This window comes from Carcharhinus amblyrhynchos, chromosome 3, assembly GCF_965287045.1.
Source record: "Carcharhinus amblyrhynchos chromosome 3, sCarAmb.v2.hapA, whole genome shotgun sequence".
NCBI lineage: Eukaryota > Metazoa > Chordata > Chondrichthyes > Carcharhiniformes > Carcharhinidae > Carcharhinus > Carcharhinus amblyrhynchos.
The window spans coordinates 30,121,648-30,144,564 of record NC_137326.1 but is presented as its reverse complement, the minus strand read 5'-3'; the positions used below and the strand labels follow the sequence as shown (position 1 = coordinate 30,144,564).

Genomic DNA, 22,917 nt, shown 5'->3' with positions numbered 1-22,917 from the left:
CTGCCCGTTGAAGTGGTGGAGGCTACCTCGCTAAATATTTTTAAGACGCGGGTTGATGGGTTTTTGATAAGAGAGGGGATTAAGGGTTATGGGGAGAGGGCGGGAATGTGGAACTGAGCCACGACACTTCAGCCATGATCTTATCGAATGGCGGGGCAGGCTCGAAGGGCTAGATGGCCTACTCCTGCTCCTATTTCTTATGTTCTTATGTTCTTATAAGCTGGTTGCCAAGTAATCAAATCGAGAACTCAGAAGTCTTTTTACCCAAGTGCTGAGAATGTGAAATTCTCCACCAGGTGGAGTAATTGAGGCAAGTGGTACAGGTTCATTTGAGGGGAAACAGGATTGGTATATTTAAATAAGCCTTCTGAACAATGTTTGCCATTGTTACTGTGCAAGTCTGTCACAACTTGTAGCCAGGAAGATGTACCCTGTTTTTTGCAAATTACCAAATCATCGATTTGCATTTTTCCACCATTGGCTCTGTGAAAATAGTATCTCTGTAGAATCTTCACAAAGTTCCCATATTTACTCATGAATTGCCCAATAAACTCTCTATGGACAGTTAATTCCAGTGCTTATCAGCATATGTAGCCTTTTGATTACATATTTTTTAATGGCTGCCAAAAATCCTCTCTTCCTCTGTTGCCCAGAAGGTGATCAATAATAAGTTGAACATCATGCCTTTATGTTGTGTGTTGATTTAGGTGAATAAATAAATGTAAAATTTGAAGAAGTTTATACTTTCTTTACATTTATCTCTTTTTCTCTTTCACTCAGTTCAACCTTTCTTTCTGTGCCTGATTTGATACTGAATTCGCCTGCTCCAATTTATCCTTCTTTTCAATGATTCATCTGTTCATTTTCCAATCCTAAAATCTTTTTGGTTAATGCCATGTACTATTTGTTCTATTGTTCATCAGTGTTCCAGATGCCCTATTGTCTCACAGCTCTCATATTAACTTGCACTTCTAGAAACTTTGCAACCAACAGTACACAAACAATTCTAACAATGCATGCTGCAAAATGCCCTATTTTAGTAAAACCTACCTCATGGGTCCAATCTTTGCAGTCAGCAACAAACAAAAAGTACCAGCTGTCCATTACACTTATACCTGCCTACAGATTTGCTATGGAATTTTGCATCAGAACTTGCAGCTAAAATGAGTCTAAAGTAACAGGGCACCTTCTACAAGGCACCCAAGGCTTTTGTGAACAAGAAGAACAACTGTACATCATTAACTGCTCAGATTGGAGAATCCATACTGAGCTCTGCAATATCTATATCAGGAAGTATAAGCTGGAACAGTTAATTCAATACCAAATCAATTGCAAAAAACAAAATAAAGTCAAGGATTAGGTGATAAAATCTTTTATTTAACTTTTTTCAAACTTCCAATAATAATTAAAATCTGAAGGAATGAGACTTTACAATTGTAAAGCAAACTTTCAATGTCAAAGAGCTGTTTGTTAGTATTAAAGACTAACCATGTTATTAAATAATATTAAAACTTCAATCAACAAGCCTTAACTTTTTCTGGCATGTCTAGTAGGTATCCATCTGGTAGTTACAACAATATTACTGTCGAATCACTCGGCAAGATACTATTCTAGTGAAATTTTTGTAGGAGCAAGGCAACCCGGACAACAATTTCCTAATTTCTACATTTAACTGTGTATGCGAGTTTGCCAAATGTTGCTGCTCGATTTACTCCTTAATAACTTTGAACACTGATAGCCTACGGAGATGTGACATAGTTTTTGTGGCCCCTTTCTCAGGCTTTTACTGACCTACTTCATTTCCAAAGTGCATACACACTTCCATATCAAGTGCTCCATTTGCCACATTTGTTAAGGAATCACTCTGGACCGAGAGAAAGCAGTCAAGGCAACAAAGGGGTTTTCCTTTTTGACAGGTGTCTCAAGAATGCAAGGTTCCATAGACTATACACCCGCTTGGCCTTGAATGCTGTATATAAATAGCTGGTATCTTTATCAAGTGAAAAAGACAACATTCCCTGAACAACCTGCTGGCTTGCAATCATAGGCAGTGCATCATGCAGATATTTGCAATCCTGACAACAATTATGATTTTTTCTCCAATGGCAGTCTTCTGTGCAACTTTTACTTCACTTGACCAGCAAATCATAGTCTGCTATTCAACACTAAGGGCTGTCCCTGATAATTCTCTTCAGGAACCATGCGTACCTGCAAAGTACACCTGCAATGAATATCATGCTGTCTCAAAGAACATCATCAAGCAAACAATCAGCAAAGACAATTCTTCTGCTTTGTGGACCATCCTGGGGGAGTTTTGCAGTATACCCCTGAGCAATATTGAGATTTGTCGTTGTATTCTCCATACTCCACTATTGTGCTATTACGAGAGCCTTTACCACCACATGTGCAGGAGCAAAGAGAGGCGTCTGTATAATTAAAAAGATATGTTAAAATGATAAATTTATCCCCACAACCATAAATCTTTTAACTTGTAACTATTTCCACAGATGCTGCCAGACCTGCTGACTATTGTCAGCATTTTCTGTTTTTATTTCATTAGACTTTGTATTCCTTTTTTTTAAACTAATTAGAGAATCAAGGAAACTATATTTCATAGTTGGTATACTTTAGATATACTGTATACCATACTCAGGCATTCAATACATATTCATATAACCTTTAGATAACTAAATGCTTAGCCTAATAAGGTAATAACGTCTATTTGTTTGAACCTAGCTCTGCACAGATCAATTGATCATCAATAATTCTGATCAGGTTAATTTTAAAGTTAGTAAATTAGCTTGGAATATACAGCCAAGCTTATCAACTTGTTGTCAATATTTTTATGTTTTAGTGAAAAGTGTTCTTGTAAAGCCAGATGTGACAGGGCTTGAATATGAAGACTCTGAACCTCTTCCACAGGATCCAGTGTGAGTATAATGCCAGTACAGTCCGATACTAAAGCAGATGAATACTCTTGGATTTTCAATATTCTCCAGTTATTTACCTCCATTTGTGATAATGTGAATATTTTCTTCAGTCATACACCCAGAGTTTGATAATCCAAAGTCTGGGAGATTTGGCGTGGCATGGGCATATACATACATGGCTTCTTTTTAGTGTTAAGTTCAAGAATTTGCCGACACCGCGTGGTCTGGTACAAGCATACAAGTTTATTAGGAGTTCCTTCTCTGTCTTACATGATGTTACCACTCTCCTGTTCTCCCTTACACAGTTATTATTATATATTACTCCAGAGAACACCCATTTATGTTTGCATTCATTGGTTAATTAAATGTATTTACAGAAATGGGCCGACACGAATTGGTTCTGACCTTTGATCATGCACTGTCCATGAGTTAGTTGTTTCTGCCAAGGCTAGCTGATCACAGTGCTGAGAGTATAAGCAGCACATCCTAGCATGTTGTAACATTGTAACATGTCCCAGGACAAGTGAAACCCAAAACATCAGCATGACTTATCTCATGAGAAAATGTTAGTATAAATGCATTGCAGAAATTGTTATAATTTATTTTGTTATAATTGTTTTGTATGTTTTGTATCTATGTTTTTTTCCATTAGGTGTATTTTACTTTTAGCATGCTGAATCTTTGATTTATGTGGATGTTAATATTTTTTATTTTTAGTGGTTTGGACTATTCTCAACCTTGGCATGAGAGCTTTGTAAAAGCTCGAGAGGAGATCAAAAAGAATCTCTACATCCTTCATCCAGTCATGCAGGCAGTTCTTGACTTGGGTTATGTTACTTTTTCCAACTTGATTCTTGTGAATGTGTCCGATTGCAGGTATGAAGAACTATTTTTTAATGTCAAAAGTCAATCTATTTTGTAACAGGGCATTTTCAAATCTAATTTTGTGGACATTTAAAATGCTGACATTATAAAAATTTACAAACAGCAGAGATTTTTAAACATTTATTGGCCGGAATCTTACCACCATTCACGCTGGTAGGATTTCCCCATCTCACAGCAGTGAATAGAAATTGGCTGACTGCCAAATTCTCTGACCTTGCTATAGTGGGAGCATGGCGTGAATGGCAGGTAAGATCGCGCCCATTATGTTTTGCAAAAAATAGTGTTATTTCTTATTACTTTGCATTTGTATACTGTGAATTGAATTACTAATTAGACAGTGGTTGGCAGTGCTGCCTCTCAGCACCAGGGATCCAGGCTCAATTCTGGCCTTGGGTGTCAATTTGTGTGGAGTATGCATGTTCTCCCAGTGTCTGTGTGGGTTTTGTCCAGGTGCTCAGGTTTCCTTCCACTGTCCAGAGATGTGCAGGTTAAGGAGATTGGCCATGCTATATCTCCCCTTATTGTCTAAAGAAGTTTAGGTTAGGGGAATTAGTGGGGTAAATGTGTGGGATTACGGAGGTAATACAGGGCAGTGGTTGGAGAGGCGATGCAGATTTGATGGGCCAAATGGCCTCCTTCTGCATTGCAGGTATCATATGATTCTGTGAAGTATTATGCTGCCAGTTTTGCATTTGTGTTTACTAACACTTGTATTTAAATAGCATCTTAGAATCTCAAAATGCATGGTGCATAGTCTGTTACATAGTCAACAATACTCACAATGTTGAGATGAATGGCAAGTTACTTTTTTAAAGGAAGCATTGTGGTGCAGCATGTGAAAATAATTTATCCCCTCTCTTCAATTATTATTTGATACTAACAGCCAAACCAATTCTGATGTTTTTAATAATGTAATCTCCCCCTATGTGACTGGATGGTTTAAGAGCTTAAACAATGGTATAAGGTTCAAAACTACAACTTGAGATCCAGAGGTAACAATACTATCAATATTTTTCTTGCTATTTCTTGATTTTTCTAGTCCCAATTATTTTCCATTTAGTCATAATTTTTTCCTTCCTGAAAAATTCACAAAATTCCATTACAATAATATTCTAAAATTTCTGTACTCATATTAACTTATTCAAGCTCTGTTTGATAAAATATCTCAATAGTTTTTTTGTTAAATTTTCCCATTCATTTGGCTGGAATTTTTGGTCCCACCAATGACGCACCCCCACCACAGGCTTCCCAGTGGTGAGGGCTGTATTCAATGGAGAACCCTGTTGACAATGACGAGACCAGAAGATCCCGCCACCAGCCAATGGCAGGCCACTTTGCCACGATGAAACACACAGCAGATTGCGTGGATAATCACACCCATTTATTTTCTCTTTCCTCACTCTATGCAAATCTACACACCTTTCTGCAGATCATGAGATGTGAAGGTTATTTTTCTCTATAGTTCTGTAAAGAGCTGATTGTTAGGAGGTGTGTGACAGCAACATGAGTCAGCCTTATGCCAATTTTCAACTCCCTGCACCCACTCCCAATCATGAAGCACTGATCCTGTATTTTGCATCTACCCCAATAGTGTGGCAGACAGCAGAGATCTCTATAAATGGTATCTTGAGCAGGAATTCTACTGTTTAATGGCATAGCGTATTGGAGCATCAGTGCACTTCAGTATCTGATCTCTTAAACAAAATTGAGATTGTTTTCTTAACTAACTGAACTTCCTTTTTAATAATTGATTTAGATCTAAAGGACCTATTGAATGTGAATCATTCAAGAATAATGTGGTGATAGAGCATGGAAAAATGGAAAAAAAGATAATGACTACATGGTACCCCAAAGTTCTCAATCTTCTTACCGACAAAGAGAAGACAAAGGACATTAAACCCGAGAAAATAGATTGTTTCTACTCAAGTGCTAATGTTCTGATAGGCAATCAGGTAAGACAGTGTTGTGACTTGTTTTAGGGTCTCATGGATGTTTATCACAGTAAAGTTACAGCACAGAAGGTTATGCAGTATAGCCGGGCCACGATTGTGGGGAGCTTTTGGTTGGGAAAATTGTCCACGACTGCAACATCCAGACAGGCAGAAAGAGCCACTGGCCTCCCTGGAGTGGTGTCCAATTGGTCTGCTGCCAGAAGGCTGCTTCCAGACATCTAAATTGCCCCAGTACGTTTGGGAATCTTGGCACCAACTAGGAAATCCCAGTGTAGCTCCTGTAATTAGCCTTAAGAGACTCTTAGTGAGTCAGGATAGCCACCCACTGTGTGTGGATGGATTGCCCTGCCACACATCCATCACATTTCTGCAGAAATGGCCTGGGGCACAGATGAAGTTGGGGAACTGAGACACTGGCTAGCCACTATTTTCATCTCTTTTCCAAACGAAGTCTACACTCTTGGCCTTAGCAGGACCTGAAAACCAAGCACAAAGAGTCTCCCTTTTTTTTCCCTATCCAAACAGAGGAGCTCCACACTTGATTCCAGCCATGTATAATTCTATTCTTTGGCTAAATATTGTTATCAGGAAACATGGATTAATTTGACCATCTAGTTTTCATCTCACAACCAGAACTATTACGACTAACCGTTATTTTATATTTATTTATTTTATTACTGCACTGATGTGGTTTTTAATTTTGCTGCTCACATAATTAAAACAGTTTCAAGCTTTTGGTGGATAATGGCTAGAAACAATGTTGCATCTACTATTCATGCCCATATATGATGGACAGAATGTAAGTGTCTAATTCCAACTGAAGATAGTGCTTGTAATAGCAATACAGGCCAGTGGCATTTTAAGTGGAAATCAGTAGATTCAGATTAGTCTCCTAGGCCATCACATTATTATGGCAACACCCTTGGCATTGATGTCCTCAGTAATCTCCTACCACTGCTTCCTCATCAGACACTTGGAAAGCTTTCTTCATCCTGAGGAGAGAAAGGATAACCTCCCTTCTACACCAAGGTGTACAGTACAACAGCTGAGTATCTTGATGTTCGTTTTCTCTTTACTCCAGTTATTTCTTCTATTTCTTCCAGTTAGAATCATAAAATCATAGAAAAGCTACAGCACAAACAGGGCCTTCGGCCCACAAGTTGCACCGATTATATCTCTACCTACTAAGCTTACCTATAACCCTCAATCCTATTAAGTCCCATGTACTCGTCCAGAAGTCTCTTAAAAGACCCTATCGAATTTGCCTCCACCACCTCCAACGGCAGCCGATTCCACTCACCCACCACCCTCTGAGTGAAAAACTTACCCCTGACATCTCTGCACCTACTCCGCAGCACTCTAAACCTGTGTCCTCAGGGCCATTTCAGCCCTGGGAAAAAGCCTCTGAGAATCCACCCGATCAATACCTCTCAACATCTTATGCACCTCTATCAGGTCACCTCTCATCCTTCGTCTCTCCAAAGAGAAAAGACCAAGCTCTCTCAACCTATCCTCATAAGACATGCCACCCAATCCAGGCAACATCCTTGTAAACCTCCTCTGCACCGTTTCAATGGCTTCCACATCCTTCCTGTAATGAGGCGACCAGAACTGAGCACAGTACTCCAAGTGGGGTCTGACATTAGTCATAATGCAAAGTTGTTGTATTACAGGCCTTCTTGACTTCATGAAAAAGTGTGCACTATTGAAAATAGTGTAGACTGTGCTGATTACACACACAAATCATTGTAACATGGGAATTTTCATGGTGCTTGTATGGACACAAATTGGGTAACTGTAAAGTCAGAGGGAGAGATATTTATTTTGGTAGTACGCTCTTGGCTACGCAAACTTGTTTTCATTTCTGCCAAGGTAGACAGCATATTGGTCTGCACTTCTGTGGCTTTCTATATTAAAATCATTGAAGAAAGCCAGATGGGCAACAATGCAAGTTATTGGCCCTCAGTGATGCTCGCCTTGAATTAAGGGCAGCATGGTGGCACAGTGATTAGCACCGCTGTCTCACAGCGCTAGGGACCCAGGTTCGATTCTTGGCTCAGGTCACTGTCTTTGCAGAGTCTGCCTGTTCCGTCTGTGTGGGTTTCCTTCAGGTGTCCTGGTTTCCTCCCCAAGTCCAAAAGATGTGTTGGTTAGATACATTGGCCATGCTAAATTCTCCCTCAATGTACCCAAACAGGTGTCAGAGTTTGACAACTTGGAGATTTTCACAGTGACTTCATGTAAGCCTACTTGTGACACTGATGAATAAACTTAAAATTTATGTTTACATGATGTTGCTAGAGCTGGCACTTTGCAAATGAATTTCTCATTCAAAAGCATAACTTAACATTGGATTCCTATTTTCAACAGGAGTCATTGCAGTTAAGAATCCACAGCATTTATTTATATCTATATACTAACATTGCTTCAAGTTGAAGCACAAAACTGACCTTTTGTTAATTAAGAACCAGCAATTCTTTATAGAAATCAGCAAATAAAGAACAGCTTTTGTATTTCATTAGTGGTAATTCAAATCCAACTGGAAAATTGAGCCAATTATTCAGTTTTTCTGAAGAGGTATGTGTCTGGATCTTTAAAAGGATTTTAACTTTTTGTTCTGATGATTTAAGTTGCAAGAGTTTCTTGGAAGAACAATAAAGGCCTACATAAAACTTTTTGATGAAGAGGAAAAATACCAGATGCCCCTGTTTAAGATGGAATTAGTATTTGATGAAGAGAAAATGGAGTTCTACCCCACATTTTCAGACCTGGAGGAGACTGTACTGTTTGTGATTACGAAAATGGAAGATGCCATGCAGGTAGTTTCTTTCTAAAATGTTAACTCATTTACCTGAAGGCATATAAAAGATCTGACTGTGTATCATAGCAAATTTATTTTTTACAAAAATACACAGGAAGCAGCAGATCCATTACTATCCATTAGTGGCCTTTCTGAAGTTGAATTTTGTCCTACCTATATGTTACTTTTATGGTTAGTTTACAAAATGAGTACATTTATTTGAGAAACTGTAAATGATGGAAACATACAAGACTGAAGTGCTGCATCAGTGGAAGAGAATTAGTAATGTAAATTAACAAGTAATAATGTGAGAAAGAAGCCCTATCTATCATGAGACTACTTTTATGTATAATAGAATTGTGCATATGCAGACATTACTTACATCATTAGATTACATATACCATAAGATATTTATTTTCTTTAAGGCCAACATTTGTTTACCATCGATTAATGCCCTTGAACTGAAGGCAGTTAAGAGTCAACCACATACATTGTTGTGTGTCTGGAGTCATATGTGGGCCAGATTGGATAAGAATGACATATATCCTTCTGTAAAATATATTAGAATACTGTATACAATAGAAGAAGATTTACTCTAACCCCAGATAGCTTCAGAATTTTATTAGAAGTAGCACAAAAAGATAATCTTAAAATTAATTATATTGCAGTTCAATAATAATATCTCCTGTTTTGCATAATTCAGAATGTACAAACGGTGCAGTCCTGGCTAGCTGATAGTGGCACCGATGACATTGAGAACATAAAGGCTAAACCATCTGCTGATCTCCTAAAGTGGGCCTATTCCACACTCAGGAATACTGTCAAAACTAACTTTGAAGGAGCAGCTGCACATTTCCAACAGTATGGTAAGCTTATAATGCCAAGATAGGGGTAGGAACTTAAATTGTGAGGAGGGTATAAAGAGTTTGCAAAGGGGTGTCGATAGGTTGTGAGTGTGGAAAATTTGGCGGATGGTGCATAATGTGAAAAAATGCAAGGTTGTCCTCTTTGATGGAAAGAATAGAAAAGGAAAATGTTACTTAAAGGAGAAAAACTGTAGCATGCTACAGTACACAGAAATACAGATGTCCTCATTCATGAATGTGTTGTTGATTGATGGATAAATAGTAGTTAGGACATTGAAAATACTTGCTTGCTCTTCTTCGAAACAGTATCATGGGATCGCTACATCATTCATGCAGGTAGTTGGGCCTTGGTTTAATGCCTCATTGGAAAGACGGCACTTCCAACAATGCAGTACTGCTCTGGAGTGCAATAATTGAGATTTAACGGCCAGAATTTTACCACCCCACCCGCCACTGGAATTGGAGCAGGTGAGGGGCGTACGATGGAAAGGTCCGTTGACTTTGGGCAGGATTTGGGACAAGTGAGGCTGTAAAATCTCGCTCATTATGTTTATTTATGCTGGAATGGACAAGTCCTAAATTGGTTTGGCATGTTTAGTGCATATATATCCTGTAATCACAGCAATCTCACACAGTTCCATGTATTTAAATACTGAGTTTCTTGGTATTATCCAGGTTTTGGAAGAGCAGGGCAACTCAGACTGCAACCTTCTGATTTCCATCTCTGGTGCTGGATGCTGCTGTCTGATTTACTGTTTAATAACAATGAGTGCTGTTCACTTTTATCTTTACAGCAAAATCTGGCTAAATGTTCATTCATTCACAGTATTTATCAGCCTAGGTTCAGTTGGAATAAATCGCTTGGATTGTAAATTGAAGAAATCAATTTTTTTCTGGATCAAGTAGGAGGTCCACGTCAAAACACACTTTGAGATAACAGTGATTTGTATTACTGAAACAATTTATTTCATGTGTTTTTCTCATGATTGTTCTATGTCTCCTTCCATAGTTGAAAATTATGACTGGTTAATAAATGGAACTGCCAATGAACGTATACAGAAATTTATGGAAGAAGATCATTCGTTTGATGAATACACAGAGGTAAATTTATAGCAAGAATATTAAAGCTTCTACTTTTATTACTACCTTGAACACTAGGAAGATACCACCAAACAAAATATCTACTTTTGTGTTTTATTTATATTAGAAGATAATTGTAAGGAATCTCCCCCTTCTTAAATGTTACATTGACAACCTTTGAGTCCTTGAAGTCTTCTTAATCTTTCTCCTAATTTTGAAATTATCTTTGCAGGACTTCAAATGGTATTCCTTCTGATGCCTTTAGTACTATGATGAACCATGACTTCTAGATGTTCTTTGTCAAAGCTTTTGTATCTGATATTTATCCCCTATCATCAACCAGGTCTTTTTATTGTGGCTACTGAACATAGCATCTCCTGTTAACCTTTTGTGCTTGTCTCCCTCTTTGGCAATCAGCTGCATCACAGTATTGTGGTGTTGCTTTGGCTTGTCCTCCTCCAAGTTGTATCCACTATCATAGGTTTTAAGTACAAAATAACAACGTAACTCTATGTCAGTGGATTCCTGTGAGACCTACTGTTTCTGCCTCCTGCCATAACAGTTTGTTACTTGCTCCTTTTGCTCACTAATACTCACAATGTTCAGTCTGGGTTCTGCTGGAAAATATTCCAGACTTCATTATGTCCAAACATTGACAAAAGAACTCAATTCTGGAGGTGAGATGAGAGTGATTGCACTTGACATAAAGGCAGCATTTGACTGAGTATGATATCAAAGAGTTCTAATAAAATTGAAGTCCACAGAAATTCAGGAGAATATTCTCCACTGGCTGGAGCCCAACTAGCACAGAGCAAGGTGGTTGTGATTGTTAGAGACCAATTATCCCAGCCATAGAACTTCACTATAGGAGTTCCTCAGGGCAGTGTCCTAAGTCCAACCATCTTCAGTTGCTTCATCTGTGACCTTCTTTCCATCTTAAGATTAGAAGTAGTGATGTTTCATTATGATTGCATCGTGTTCGGTTCCATTCACACATCTTAAGATAATAAAGATATCTGTGTTCTTATGTATCAAGGCCTAAATATTATTCAGGCCTATTAAGCGACAAGTAGTGTGCACGCTGCACAGGTACCAGACAGTGACCATTTCCAGCAGTATCTACTTCCCCACGACAGCCAAAATCATTGCCATCTCTGAGTTCCAGTCATCAACATTCTGGGATCATCATTGACCAGAAATTTAGCTGGACCAGCCACTTAATACTGTGGCTTCAACAGCATGCCAGAGGTTCTGTGTTCTGAGGCTGGTCTGATGGAATCCATGGCTTCAAAGCTTGTATTCTTTTTGAGTCAGAACCTAACTGAAAGGAAAACTGAACCTTTAGGTTTCCAGTGAAATTAAAATTAAAACTAAAACTGAAATGGAAATTTGAGGTTTCTGTCGGAAATGAAGATATTTGAGACAGATAAAAGTCACAAAGTCATTTGAGCTCACATTATCCAGTGGTGCAGGCTCTTGTGGAGAGTGACTTTGTGTCATTTGAGAAAATGGCTAAAAATCTGAATTGGCTGAAACAATCTTCAATGATGCTGCTATGTAGTATTTTGTACACTGCCTGGGTGGGTGCACACTTGACTCAGAAGCACATGAAATCACATAAAAAGATGTGGGATGTGCTTGCCGAAGGGAGCTCATTTAGAAGATGAAGAGTACTATTGACCAGAATATCATGTCGCCTGTGCAATTTTTAATTCATCACATGGACAGGTGGCCAATCCATTTTTGCCATTTTGTCATCCAAGGAAGGGATAAAAGGGAACAAGAGCAAACACATGCTGAGTTTGTAAGAGGTATGGGGAGTTTGGTAGGGTATAGTTTGGAGTCTTATGAGTGTTTTCACTGTTTTCTTTGGGGGTTTTTGCACCCAGCCTGGAGCTTTCAGGATATTTCAGTTATGTAGCATCTGAGAATTGTGATCTTTCGGCACCTTCCAGACACAATCTGCCCCATTTGCATCTTGCAGATAGATATAGTTTACTAAACATTTAGAACTTCCTCTGAGGAGAAATACAGGGGACAAAGAAAGAGGAGACCAGTGGTTGCAGGTATCACTCAGAGCAGTGGCACGAGCACAGCGTACTCAGGGCCAGCTGGGAGAGAATAAAGGATATCCCTACAGAAGATGCTACTACCCAGCAGCCATTGTACACAAGGACAATCCAACTATCTGGACATAAGAGGTCCAGTTCCACTGAAGGCTCTGGCTTTCAATGGAAGCTTTCACATCCATTTGCTGGAGGTGGGCACTCAGTGCCCATAGCTCTCGAGGTCACTGTTGCACTTAACCTTTATGCCAGTAGATCTTGTCAGGGGTCAGTGTGTGATCTTTGTGGAGTCTCCTAGTCAGCTGCACACAGCTGTGTCAAGCTGGTAATTGACCCTCTGTGAGTGGTTGAGAACATTCATCCATTTCAGGTCAGATCATGTCTGCCAGGCTGAGCAGGCCAGAGCTTCACAGTAGTTGCAGGGCTCCCCCACATCTAGGGTGCCATTGATTGTACTTGGGCACCTTTGAAGTGGGAAGGGGTTTCATTCCACGAATGTTCAGTTTGTTACCACAGGACCCAGATTCTACAGATCTGTGCAAGGTATCCTGGTAGCTTCCATGATGCCTCCATACTTGCCACTTACAAGTGCCAAGGCTGTTTGCGGCTCCAGCTCGCCTTGATGGATGGTTGCTTGGTCACGAGGGTTGTCTCTTGAAAAGGTGGCTGATGATGCCTTTCAAGCACCTGAGAATGCAGGCAAAGGACAGATACACTCACTGCCATCTCTCCACAAGGGCAGTGGTGGAGAGAACACTAGGTTTTCTGGGGCGCCTTGTGGAGCCACAAAGACATCAGGCAGCTTGTCCGCAGTTGTGAGGTGTGCCTAGACATCCTCATTTACCACTGAGAGACTGGGTGCCACATTCTTCTCCCACACTGGCGTGACTTCCTAAGGCACTGTGTGCCAGTGAACTTCTGAGGCCCTATGTGCCCAGCAGTGCCAAGAGGGTGGAGCTTGCATGGGGATCATGCACAGGGGGCTATGACGGGGGCCAATGTATAACAAAGCTAATCATGGGATGCTATGATGGGTGCCTATGTCTGGTTATAATAGACTTTTCAGTGTGAGCGCAAGGCCAAGGTGTTAGGGGAGTCTAAATTTTAAGTGGTAAGTTCCCTTTTGTTGGATCACATTTGTTAATTGTCGATAGTTTTATCATACATAATGTTGTCACTGTCTTGTAATTTCTTGGACTTTTCCAATTGAGGGAGGGAAATCCTGTAAATTCACTTCTACTGAATGTTTTGAAGGGTCAGATTTTAGATTTTTTCTGGATATTCTCTTGGATACATTAGCCTAAATTTTGCAGTGCTAATGGTGGTGAGACTGTCAGCATTCACCGTCATTACTCCCAATAAAACTGAACGCAACTTCTGCACAGAAGAGTGAAAACCTAGAAGTTGCTGTCAGTGATTCTGTGCTACTCCAGAGAGTACACAGTGGAAGCAGTTCCAGATTACAATCAATGATAATGAACTTAATTTCTTATGTTGGTCTTTTAGAGCTGTTAATCTTAATGTGAAAACCTCTGGAAAAGTTGCTTCTTGTTGATTAAGTTGTAACTGGAGTTTTAATGGCACACTAATTTTATAATAACTATATGCCGTCATCCATCTGAGGAAAATAATTTTTTGTTGTAAAATGTTAAATTTCACTGTGAGGATACAAAAACTCCACATTTTTAAAATAAGAAATGTATTTTTTAAACTTTGTTTTGAGTTCTAATTTAATCCAGTTATCATATTTCGTTCCACTGATTCTGCTCACTCCTGGAAGTAATCAGCAGTTTTCTCTTACTGCACATATCTAACTAGACAATAGCATGACCTGAGGACGTGACAATAAAATCCTCTTTAGATATGAATGGGATATTGTACTCGTGTAATCTCAGAATAGAATCATAGAATCCCTACTGTGCAAAAAGAGGCTATTCGGCCCTTCGAACCTTCACCGACCACAATCCCACCCAGTCCCTATCCCTGTAACCCCACATATTTACCCTCTAATCCCCCTCACACAAAGGAGCAATTTAGCATGGCCAATCAACCTAACCCACACATCTTTGGACTGTGGGAGGTAACTGGAGCACCCAGAGGAATCCCACACAGACACGGGGAGAACGCACAAACTCCACACAGTCACCCGAGGCCAGAATTGAATCCGAGTCCCTGTCACTGTGAGGCAGCAGTGCTAACCATTGTGCCACCATGCCACCTGCCATTGTGCCACCATGCCATTCTGGTCTAAATTGTGAGCTGATTGGCATCTTAGTCAAACAAGGCCAGATGTGAATTTTCAAGTTGTTTTATTTTGCTGGCAATAAGTGATCTTGTTGAGTTACAGTTCCGATAAATCTCACATCCTTTACTAGATCATGCACAAAAGCTGAGTCCAGATGATGGATCCTTGTCCTATCTTCCTCAATGTATAGGAAACTAATTGTTACTTCTGACCCATCTGTTGGGCAGCAAGCCTATCTGTTAAAGTAGCTGCTATGCCCCTAGGTGTATGCTAGAAACTGTTTGTTTCTGTTTTTCAAATGGATAACACCATCTTGGCATAATGGCTCTGGGATGAATCAGCTGACACTTGCTGTCTTAGTTTGAAGTGATAAGTGAGGAGGAACATCCCACTCAGATTTGTCTAACTAACCTGAATACACATTCCTTTCTCCCCGTCCTCTGGCATTCTAGGAATTTGAGCAACTTTGGGTTCCACTTAAAAATAATAGTTTAATAGAAATTAAACCCATCTCTTTCATAGTCAAATGGCAAAAGATTCTGAAATGTGGCACACCAATTCATTCCAAAAGCACTTCTGATCCAAGGAAGAATATGCTGTCATAGATGGAGACTTACAGCAAAATAATCCAGTTGGTAGATTTAAAACAGCAATGAACTGAAGCTTGAGCTTGAGCTCTCACATGGTTCAATGAATAACAAATGTGGTATTGAGTTATACTGAATGGAAATGTAACAGGTTTGATCCCTAGTTTGTGCTGCTAGCTTTCAGCTAAAGGTAAGGTGGGCTGCCAAAGTAACCCTCTGTCTACTTTGAAAAAATAACTTCTGATTCTTGCACATACTCAGTATTCATGCTTTTTGTCTGAAACTATACATGGTCCTTGGGTGAGGATGGGATTGAGTTCTGCTGTGGTGCTCTTTACAGTCAAATAACCAGATTTCACTACCTGAGCTCACACATGAAAAAAACTGCTTGGTAGAGGTGCCAAAGTGCTGCATCCCTGCAGGACTGCCTGATTCACTTCAGGAGAAGAGGAAAGTAAAAAAAAGGAGAGCGGGAAATTAGTAGAGGAGGAAAGTAATAGTAAACTGTATAATATAATATTAACATGTATGTGGCATATTGTTATCTGGTCAAACCCAATTTCTACATCTCAATAATTCAGTAATTTCCATTAAGTTTATAGAACAATTTCGTCACTTGTCACTGGAGATCATGAGTTTAATAAAAGTTGCCCACTTTCATATGGTACGATTAGACTGTGAAGACATTAAACATGGGCTGTCAGAAAAAGCAAAGAGTTTTGCAGAAATGCTGCTGGATGGACTTGTTGCAAAACACAGAGAAGAAAATGAAGCGTAAGTCAGCATTATAGCTGGATATTGATGGCTGAAATTATAAATCATTATTAATTTATTTTGTTTATTAATCCCAAAATTCATTTTAAGTGCTGTACGTCTTTCATAAGAAATAGGAGCAGGAGTAGGCCATCTAGCCCTTCGAGCCTGCCCCGCCATTCAATAAGATCATGGCTGATCTGAAGTGGATCTGTTCAATTTCCCCGCTTTCTCCCCATAACCCTTAATTCCCTTGTCTATCAAAAACCTATCTACCCGTGACTTAAATATATTTAGTGAGGTGGCCTCCACCACTTCAACGGGCAGAGAACTCCAGAGATTCACCACCCTTTGAGTGAAGAAGTTCCTCCTCAACTCTGATCTAAACTGCTCCCCCCTTATCTTGAGGCTGTGCCCTCTAGTCCTGTTATCCTTTCTAAGCAGGAAGAATAACTCTACCTCTACCCTATCCATCCCCTTCATTATCTTATATGTCTCTATAAGATCCCCCCTCATTCTTCTAAACTCCAACGAGTACAGACCCAGTCTATTTAGTCTCTCTTCATAGTCCAACACCCTCATCTCCGGTATCAGCCTAGAGAACCTCCTCTGCACTCCCTCCAAGGCCAATATATCCTTGCGCAAGTGCGGCGACCAAAACTGCACACAGTACTCCAGCTGCGGCCTCACCAGTGCCCTGTACAGTTGCAGCAAGACCTCCCTACTTTTATATTCTATCCCTCTCGCTATAAAGGCCAGCATTCCATTCGCCTTCTTGATCACCTGCTGCACCTGCAGACTGGGTTTTTGCGACTCGTGCACAAGGACCCCCAGGTCCCTCTGCACCGTAGCATGCTGCAGCTTTTCGCCTTTTAAATAATAATCCCTCCTACTATTATTTCTGCCAAAGTGGATAACCTCACACTTGCTAACATTATACTCCATCTGCCAGGTCCTCACCCACTTGCTTAGCCTATCCAGATCCCTCTGCAGACTTTCCACACCCTCCACGCAATTTGCTTTTCCACTCATCTTTGTGTCATCAGCAAATTTCATCACCCTACACTCAGCCCCCTCCTCCAGATCATCGATATAAATGGTAAATAGCTGAGGCCCCAGCACCGATCCCTGCAGCACTCCACTGGTCACCAACCGCCAATCAGAATAGCACCCATTGATACCAACTCTCTGCTTCCTATTAGACAACCAATCCTCTATCCACACTAACACCTTACCCCCAACTCCGTGCACCCTAACCTTGTGTAGCAACCTTTTATGAGGCACTTTATCAAACGCCTTTTGAAAATCTAAAAACACCACATCCACCGGTTCCCCTCTATCTACCGCACTAGTCACATCCTCATAGAAATTCAATAAATTCGTCAAACACGACTTCCCCTTAACGAATCCGTGTTGCGTCTGCTCGATCAAAGCATTCTTTTCTAGGTGCCTCGCTATTTCTTCTCTGATGACCGATTCTAGCATTTCCTATACCCTAATTCATATTTGCTAATAATGGATGGGATTTACCATGCAAATTGCCATATGTTTCACAGCAGTGGGAAGTGGCTCACCAGTTCCTGGTGGTGGGACCTTCTGGTCCCACTGTTGTTAATGAGGTGTCCCTTGAGGTTCATCAAGCAAAATGGTGCCAGAGTGAGGCAACTTCTTACAAGCTGTGCCCAGCATACCTTATAATTCTATCTTTTACTCTTATTCTATACTTCTAAAGCTTCATACTAACTCTTTTATGACTGTAACACTATGCTCTGCACTCTCTTGTTTCCTTTTCTATGAATGGTATGCTTTGTCTGTATAGTGTGCAAGAAACAATACTTGTGACAATAATAAATCAAATTAAATCAAACCCTTGCCACCGTGAAACCCACAGTAGGGGTGCACCATCGGTGCAACCGGAAGATGAACGGCCAGAAAGTTCTGGCCAATATAATGTGCAGCACATTTGACCAGAACATGCATGTATATAGTACCTTTAGCGTAGAAAATATCCTCATGTGCTTCACAGAAGTATAGGGAAAAAATGAATCAAGAGCAGGTATTACGAGTGGTGACTAAAAGCTTGATCAAAGAATTAGGATACTTAGGAGGTGAAGTAAATGAGAGTGTAGGCTCGGGTCGGCAAAAGATGGAAGTGTGAGGGAGGGATGGGGAGACAATGTGCAAAGTCAGAGATTGAAGAAAATAGAGTTCTGGGGTCGAGGGATTTTAGTTATACAATGGCAGGAGAACAAGTTGCTCTCTCTCAGGATAATACCTTCTTAGTCAATGCCCACTGCGGCACCAGAATCAAACTGATCCAGCAGCTGACGAGCTGTTGCACCCTGCAATTATATCACCTCAGGCATCGATAGTACTTTTCTCAGTTACAGCAGTTTCTCGCTTCCAAAGTGCAAGACAGGTGAGGAATACATTAGCATTAGGATAGATAAGGGGTAACTTAATAGTATGTGAAGACATTTGTGCAAACTCAAAATGATAAATCTTTTTGAAATCTTTGTGCAGAATGCTTTCATAGTAACTAGTGATCTTAAAATGTCAAAAGATGGATATCAATTTTTATGCTTTGGGCTGATGTAATTTGTTGAAGTTTGGAAGAAGTGTGACAGTTGTTGAACATGATTATTAATGCAGGAGAGCAGAAATTATTTTGCTGAGGCACTCTTTAATGTATTTCTAAAGAAATAACTTCAATAAATGTTGTAGCCCTCCCACTCACCATCCTGAATGCTGTTCACGCTGTCTCCTTCATTATGCTGAAGGTACTTGATTTAATTTTGGCTCCCTGGGTTGTTCCCAATAAGACCAAAGTTATGCAGCAAATCAAGCTCGTACGAGATACTATTTCTGGTGTGTTTTGGAGGAAGCCACCAGATTTGTTGAGGCAGGAGAGTATTCACTTGACGACTCCAGGGTTCTGCTCAGTGATGTTTCTAATTAACCCATGGATCCCATGGATCAAGGAGGGACTCATGAATGCGCTCTTGGCCTCACAGGAGAAGAGGAAGAACAATGCCAGAGAGTGAAGTTGTACTGGTGGGGGTGGGGTGTCAAATCTTGCAGCGCTCTTGGAGGAGAAAATTCTGGACCTTACGTAGGAGTGCTGGTTAATGGGATTAAGTGTGAGGTCAGGTATTTCTCACATGTTGATGCAGACTCGATGGGCCGAAGGGCCTCTTCTACAGTGTATGATTCTATGATGCGATGTCCAGTTTGGTTGCCAAGCATGAAATCCTGATAAGTCTCTTGAGACATATTAAGCCCAAGGAGCCTGCCTCTCATTGTGTAGGGATAAATGGAGGATTTCTGCAATAATAACTGCATCAAACCAACTTCTAGATAAGTGGCCACATAGCTACATGAAGTACTGCTGATGGTCAAAAACTAGTTGTGCAGTAGATCATTTGTGATTCCTGAAAGCAGTGGCCTTGTTTCAAAGAGTTTCCAAAATGAACTGGACATAGTGATATCCTGGATTTGGGGCAAGACTACAATATGTTGGATATAAACAATATAAACAATGTGGTCTTTCTAGATTTTCAGAAGGCGTTTGACAAAGTGCCTCACAAGAGGTTATTGCAGAAGGTCGAGGGACATGGAGTTGGGGGTAGGGTGTTAGCATGGATAGAGGATTGGTTGTCAAATAGGAGGCAGAGAGTGGGGGTCAACGGGTGCTATTCGGATTGGCGGATGGTGACTAGTGGAGTGCCCCAGGGGTCGGTGCTGGGGCCTCAGCTTTTTACCATTTATATAGATGATCTGGAGGAGGGAACCGAGTGTAGAGTGTCGAAATTTGCTGATGACACCAAGATTGGGGGAACGGCAAATTGTGCGGAGGGTGTGGAGAGTCTGCAGAAGGATCTAGATAGGCTGGGCGAATGGGCCAGGAAATGGCAAATGGAATTTAATGTTGGCAAGTGTGAGGTGGTCCACTTTGGTAGGAAGAATGGTAGGAAGGACTATTACTTACGGGGCGAAAAACTGCAGCAGGCGACGGTGCAGAGGGACCTCAGGGTCCTTGTGCATGAGTCGCAAAAACCCAGCTTGCAGGTGCAGCAGGTGGTCAGGAAGGCGAATGGGATGCTGGCCTTCATAGCGAGGGGGATTGAATATAAAAGTAGGGAGGTCTTGCTGCAGCTGTATAGGGCATTGGTGAGGCCGCAGCTGGAGTACTGTGTGCAGTTTTGGGCGCCGCACCTGCGCAAAGATATTTTGGCCTTGGAGGGAGTGCAGAGGAGGTTTACTAGGCTGATACCGGAGTTGAGGGGGTTGAGCTATGAGGAGAGGCTGAATAAACTGGGCTTGTACTCGTTAGAGTTTAGAAGACTGAGAGGAGATCTCATTGAGACGTATAAGATGATGAATGGGATGGATAGGATAGAGGTGGAAAGACTCTTCCCGCTCAAAAAAGACAATAGGACTAGAGGGCACAGCCTCAAGATAAAAGGGGGGCGGTTTAGAACGGAGTTGAGGAGGAACTTCTTCACTCAAAGGGTGGTGAATCTCTGGAATTCTCTGCCCGTTGAAGTGGTGGAGGCTGCCTCGCTAAATATTTTTAAGATGCGGGTTGATGGGTTTTTGATAGGAGAGGGGATTAAGGGTTATGGGGAGAGGGCGGGAAAGTGGAACTGAGCAGCGACAGATCAGCCATAATCTTATTGAATGGCGGGGCAGGCTCGAAGGGCTGGATGGCCTACTCCTGCTCCTATTTCTTATGTTCTTATGTTCTTATGTTCATATTGAACCCCAGAGCTCTATTTTGTGTCTGGTTGAAACAGAATATTATATTTGCATATTATTAGATATTAAATATTATGAAATTTTCTATGTGTGCACTTAAGTCTTCCTGTGAGATATTTTCTCAACAATTATTAAAAGATTTTATCAGGATTAAAATGATTGACCATAAAAATATAATTTATTTTATTTTTGTAGAATTTGTCATGAGTTTGAATATATTGTAGATAAAGCTTTGAACATTCCTGAGAGTACAAAAGAAATGTTGGAAATGATAGACTATGTGAATGAAGCGAGAAGTAAAGGTATTTTGGCTCTGAATGAAAGAATCAAAGTAAGTATTAAATAAATCGGAAAGTAATTTAAGGTTAATCAGTCTTCTGTAATAATATTGGCTGTAGAGAGCGCAGATCAAGTTAATTGCCTATGTGTGCAATAGTGCAAAAATGCAATAAGTATATATCACCTCTCTCGTATATTAAAAATATTGAACTGTATTCAATTCCTATTTGCAATGCCTCACTGCCTAGTGTTGTTATGTTTTTGTCATCCTTTGTCATTTCATAATAAACTCGTACATTTGCTTTTAATGGAAATTGCCTATTATAGCTCATCACCTTGTGATTATGTTCTCCCATTGTGGTGGTGTTTAGCACCTTGGTTTTGCATCTCCTATTTTGTTTGTATAAAAACAGAAAATGCTGGAAATACTTAGCAGGTCAGGCAGCATTTATGGAGAGAAACAAGTTAATGTTTAGATCAATTCTTTGAAATTCTAGACCCAGTCTTCTCAATCTTTTCTCATAATACAATTCCACCATCCCAGGGATTAACCTGGTGAACCTCTGTTGCACTCCCTCTATGACAAGTAGATCCTTCCTTAGATAAGCAGAATTCCTTAGATAAGAGAATTGTACACAATTCTCCAGGGAGGTCTCACCATCACTCACAACTATAGCAGAACCTCTTTACTTCTTTACCCAAATCCCCTTGTGTTGAAGGCCAGCATACCATTTGCCTTCCTAATTGCTTGCTGCAGCTGCTAACTTTGAGTGATCCATGAGCACCCAGGTCTTTTTGGACACCCATACTTCCCAGCCTTTCACCATTTAAAAAATATTCTGCCTTTCTGTTTTTTTCTACCAAAGTGAATAACTTCATTTTATTCACATTATATTCCATCAGCAGTGGCTTGTCCTTTAACTTAGCTCGTCTTGTCCTCTTGTATCCCTCTCAGAACTTACATTCCCACCCAGTTTGGTGTCATCAGCAAAATTTGAAAATCCTACAATTGGTCCCTGCATCCAAATCAATGTATATAGATTATGGATATCTGTGGCCCCAGCACTGATCTTTGCAGTACCCCACTAGTAACAGCCTGGCACTCTGAGGATGGTGCTTTTCTGTCCAACTCCCTGTTTATGCCAGTTAACCAATTCTCAGTCCCTGCTACTATATTACCCCAGTCTCATGTGCTCTAATTTATTTACTAACTTCCTGAATGGGATCTTATCAAAAGCTTTCAGAAAATCCAAATATACCACATTCTTTGGTTTTCCTTTATCAATACTGCAAATAATATCTTCAAAAAATCCCAGCAAGTTTCTTAAACATGATTTCCCATTCATAAATCCACAATGACTCTGCTCAGTTTTACCATTCTTTTCTAAATATGCAGTTATCACATCCTTTATATTTGATTCCAACATTTTCTCTACCACTGACATTGAACTAACAGGTCTGTAATTCTCCATTCTCCCCCTTCTTCCCTTCTGAAGTGATAGCGTTACATTTGCTACTTTCTAGTCCCAGGAACATTTCCAGAATCTATAGAATTTTGAAAGACAACTACAAATGCATCCACTATATCTCTATCTACCTCCTTCAACACTCATTTGGTCCAGGGGATTTATTAACCTTCACTCCAATTATCTTTTTAAGTTTTGAGTGCCTCAGTTTCACAAGTCCCTTTGTTACCTTGTATTTCTGGGAGATTTT

The 22,917-nt window shown here is 40.3% G+C and overlaps 1 protein-coding gene across 1 annotated transcript in view; it reads left to right on the top strand.

Annotated features, from left to right (window-relative positions):
- Positions 1-22,917, top strand: part of dnah12 (dynein, axonemal, heavy chain 12) — a 193,715-nt gene that overhangs the window by 11,100 nt on the left and 159,698 nt on the right. The window contains exons 6-13 of the mRNA XM_080182788.1: positions 2,855-2,930; positions 3,648-3,806; positions 5,572-5,767; positions 8,398-8,586; positions 9,271-9,433; positions 10,443-10,534; positions 16,007-16,185; positions 21,118-21,253. Of these exons, the coding sequence (XP_080038914.1) occupies positions 2,855-2,930; positions 3,648-3,806; positions 5,572-5,767; positions 8,398-8,586; positions 9,271-9,433; positions 10,443-10,534; positions 16,007-16,185; positions 21,118-21,253 (1,190 nt within the window). The remainder of the gene's footprint in view (positions 1-2,854; positions 2,931-3,647; positions 3,807-5,571; positions 5,768-8,397; positions 8,587-9,270; positions 9,434-10,442; positions 10,535-16,006; positions 16,186-21,117; positions 21,254-22,917) is intronic.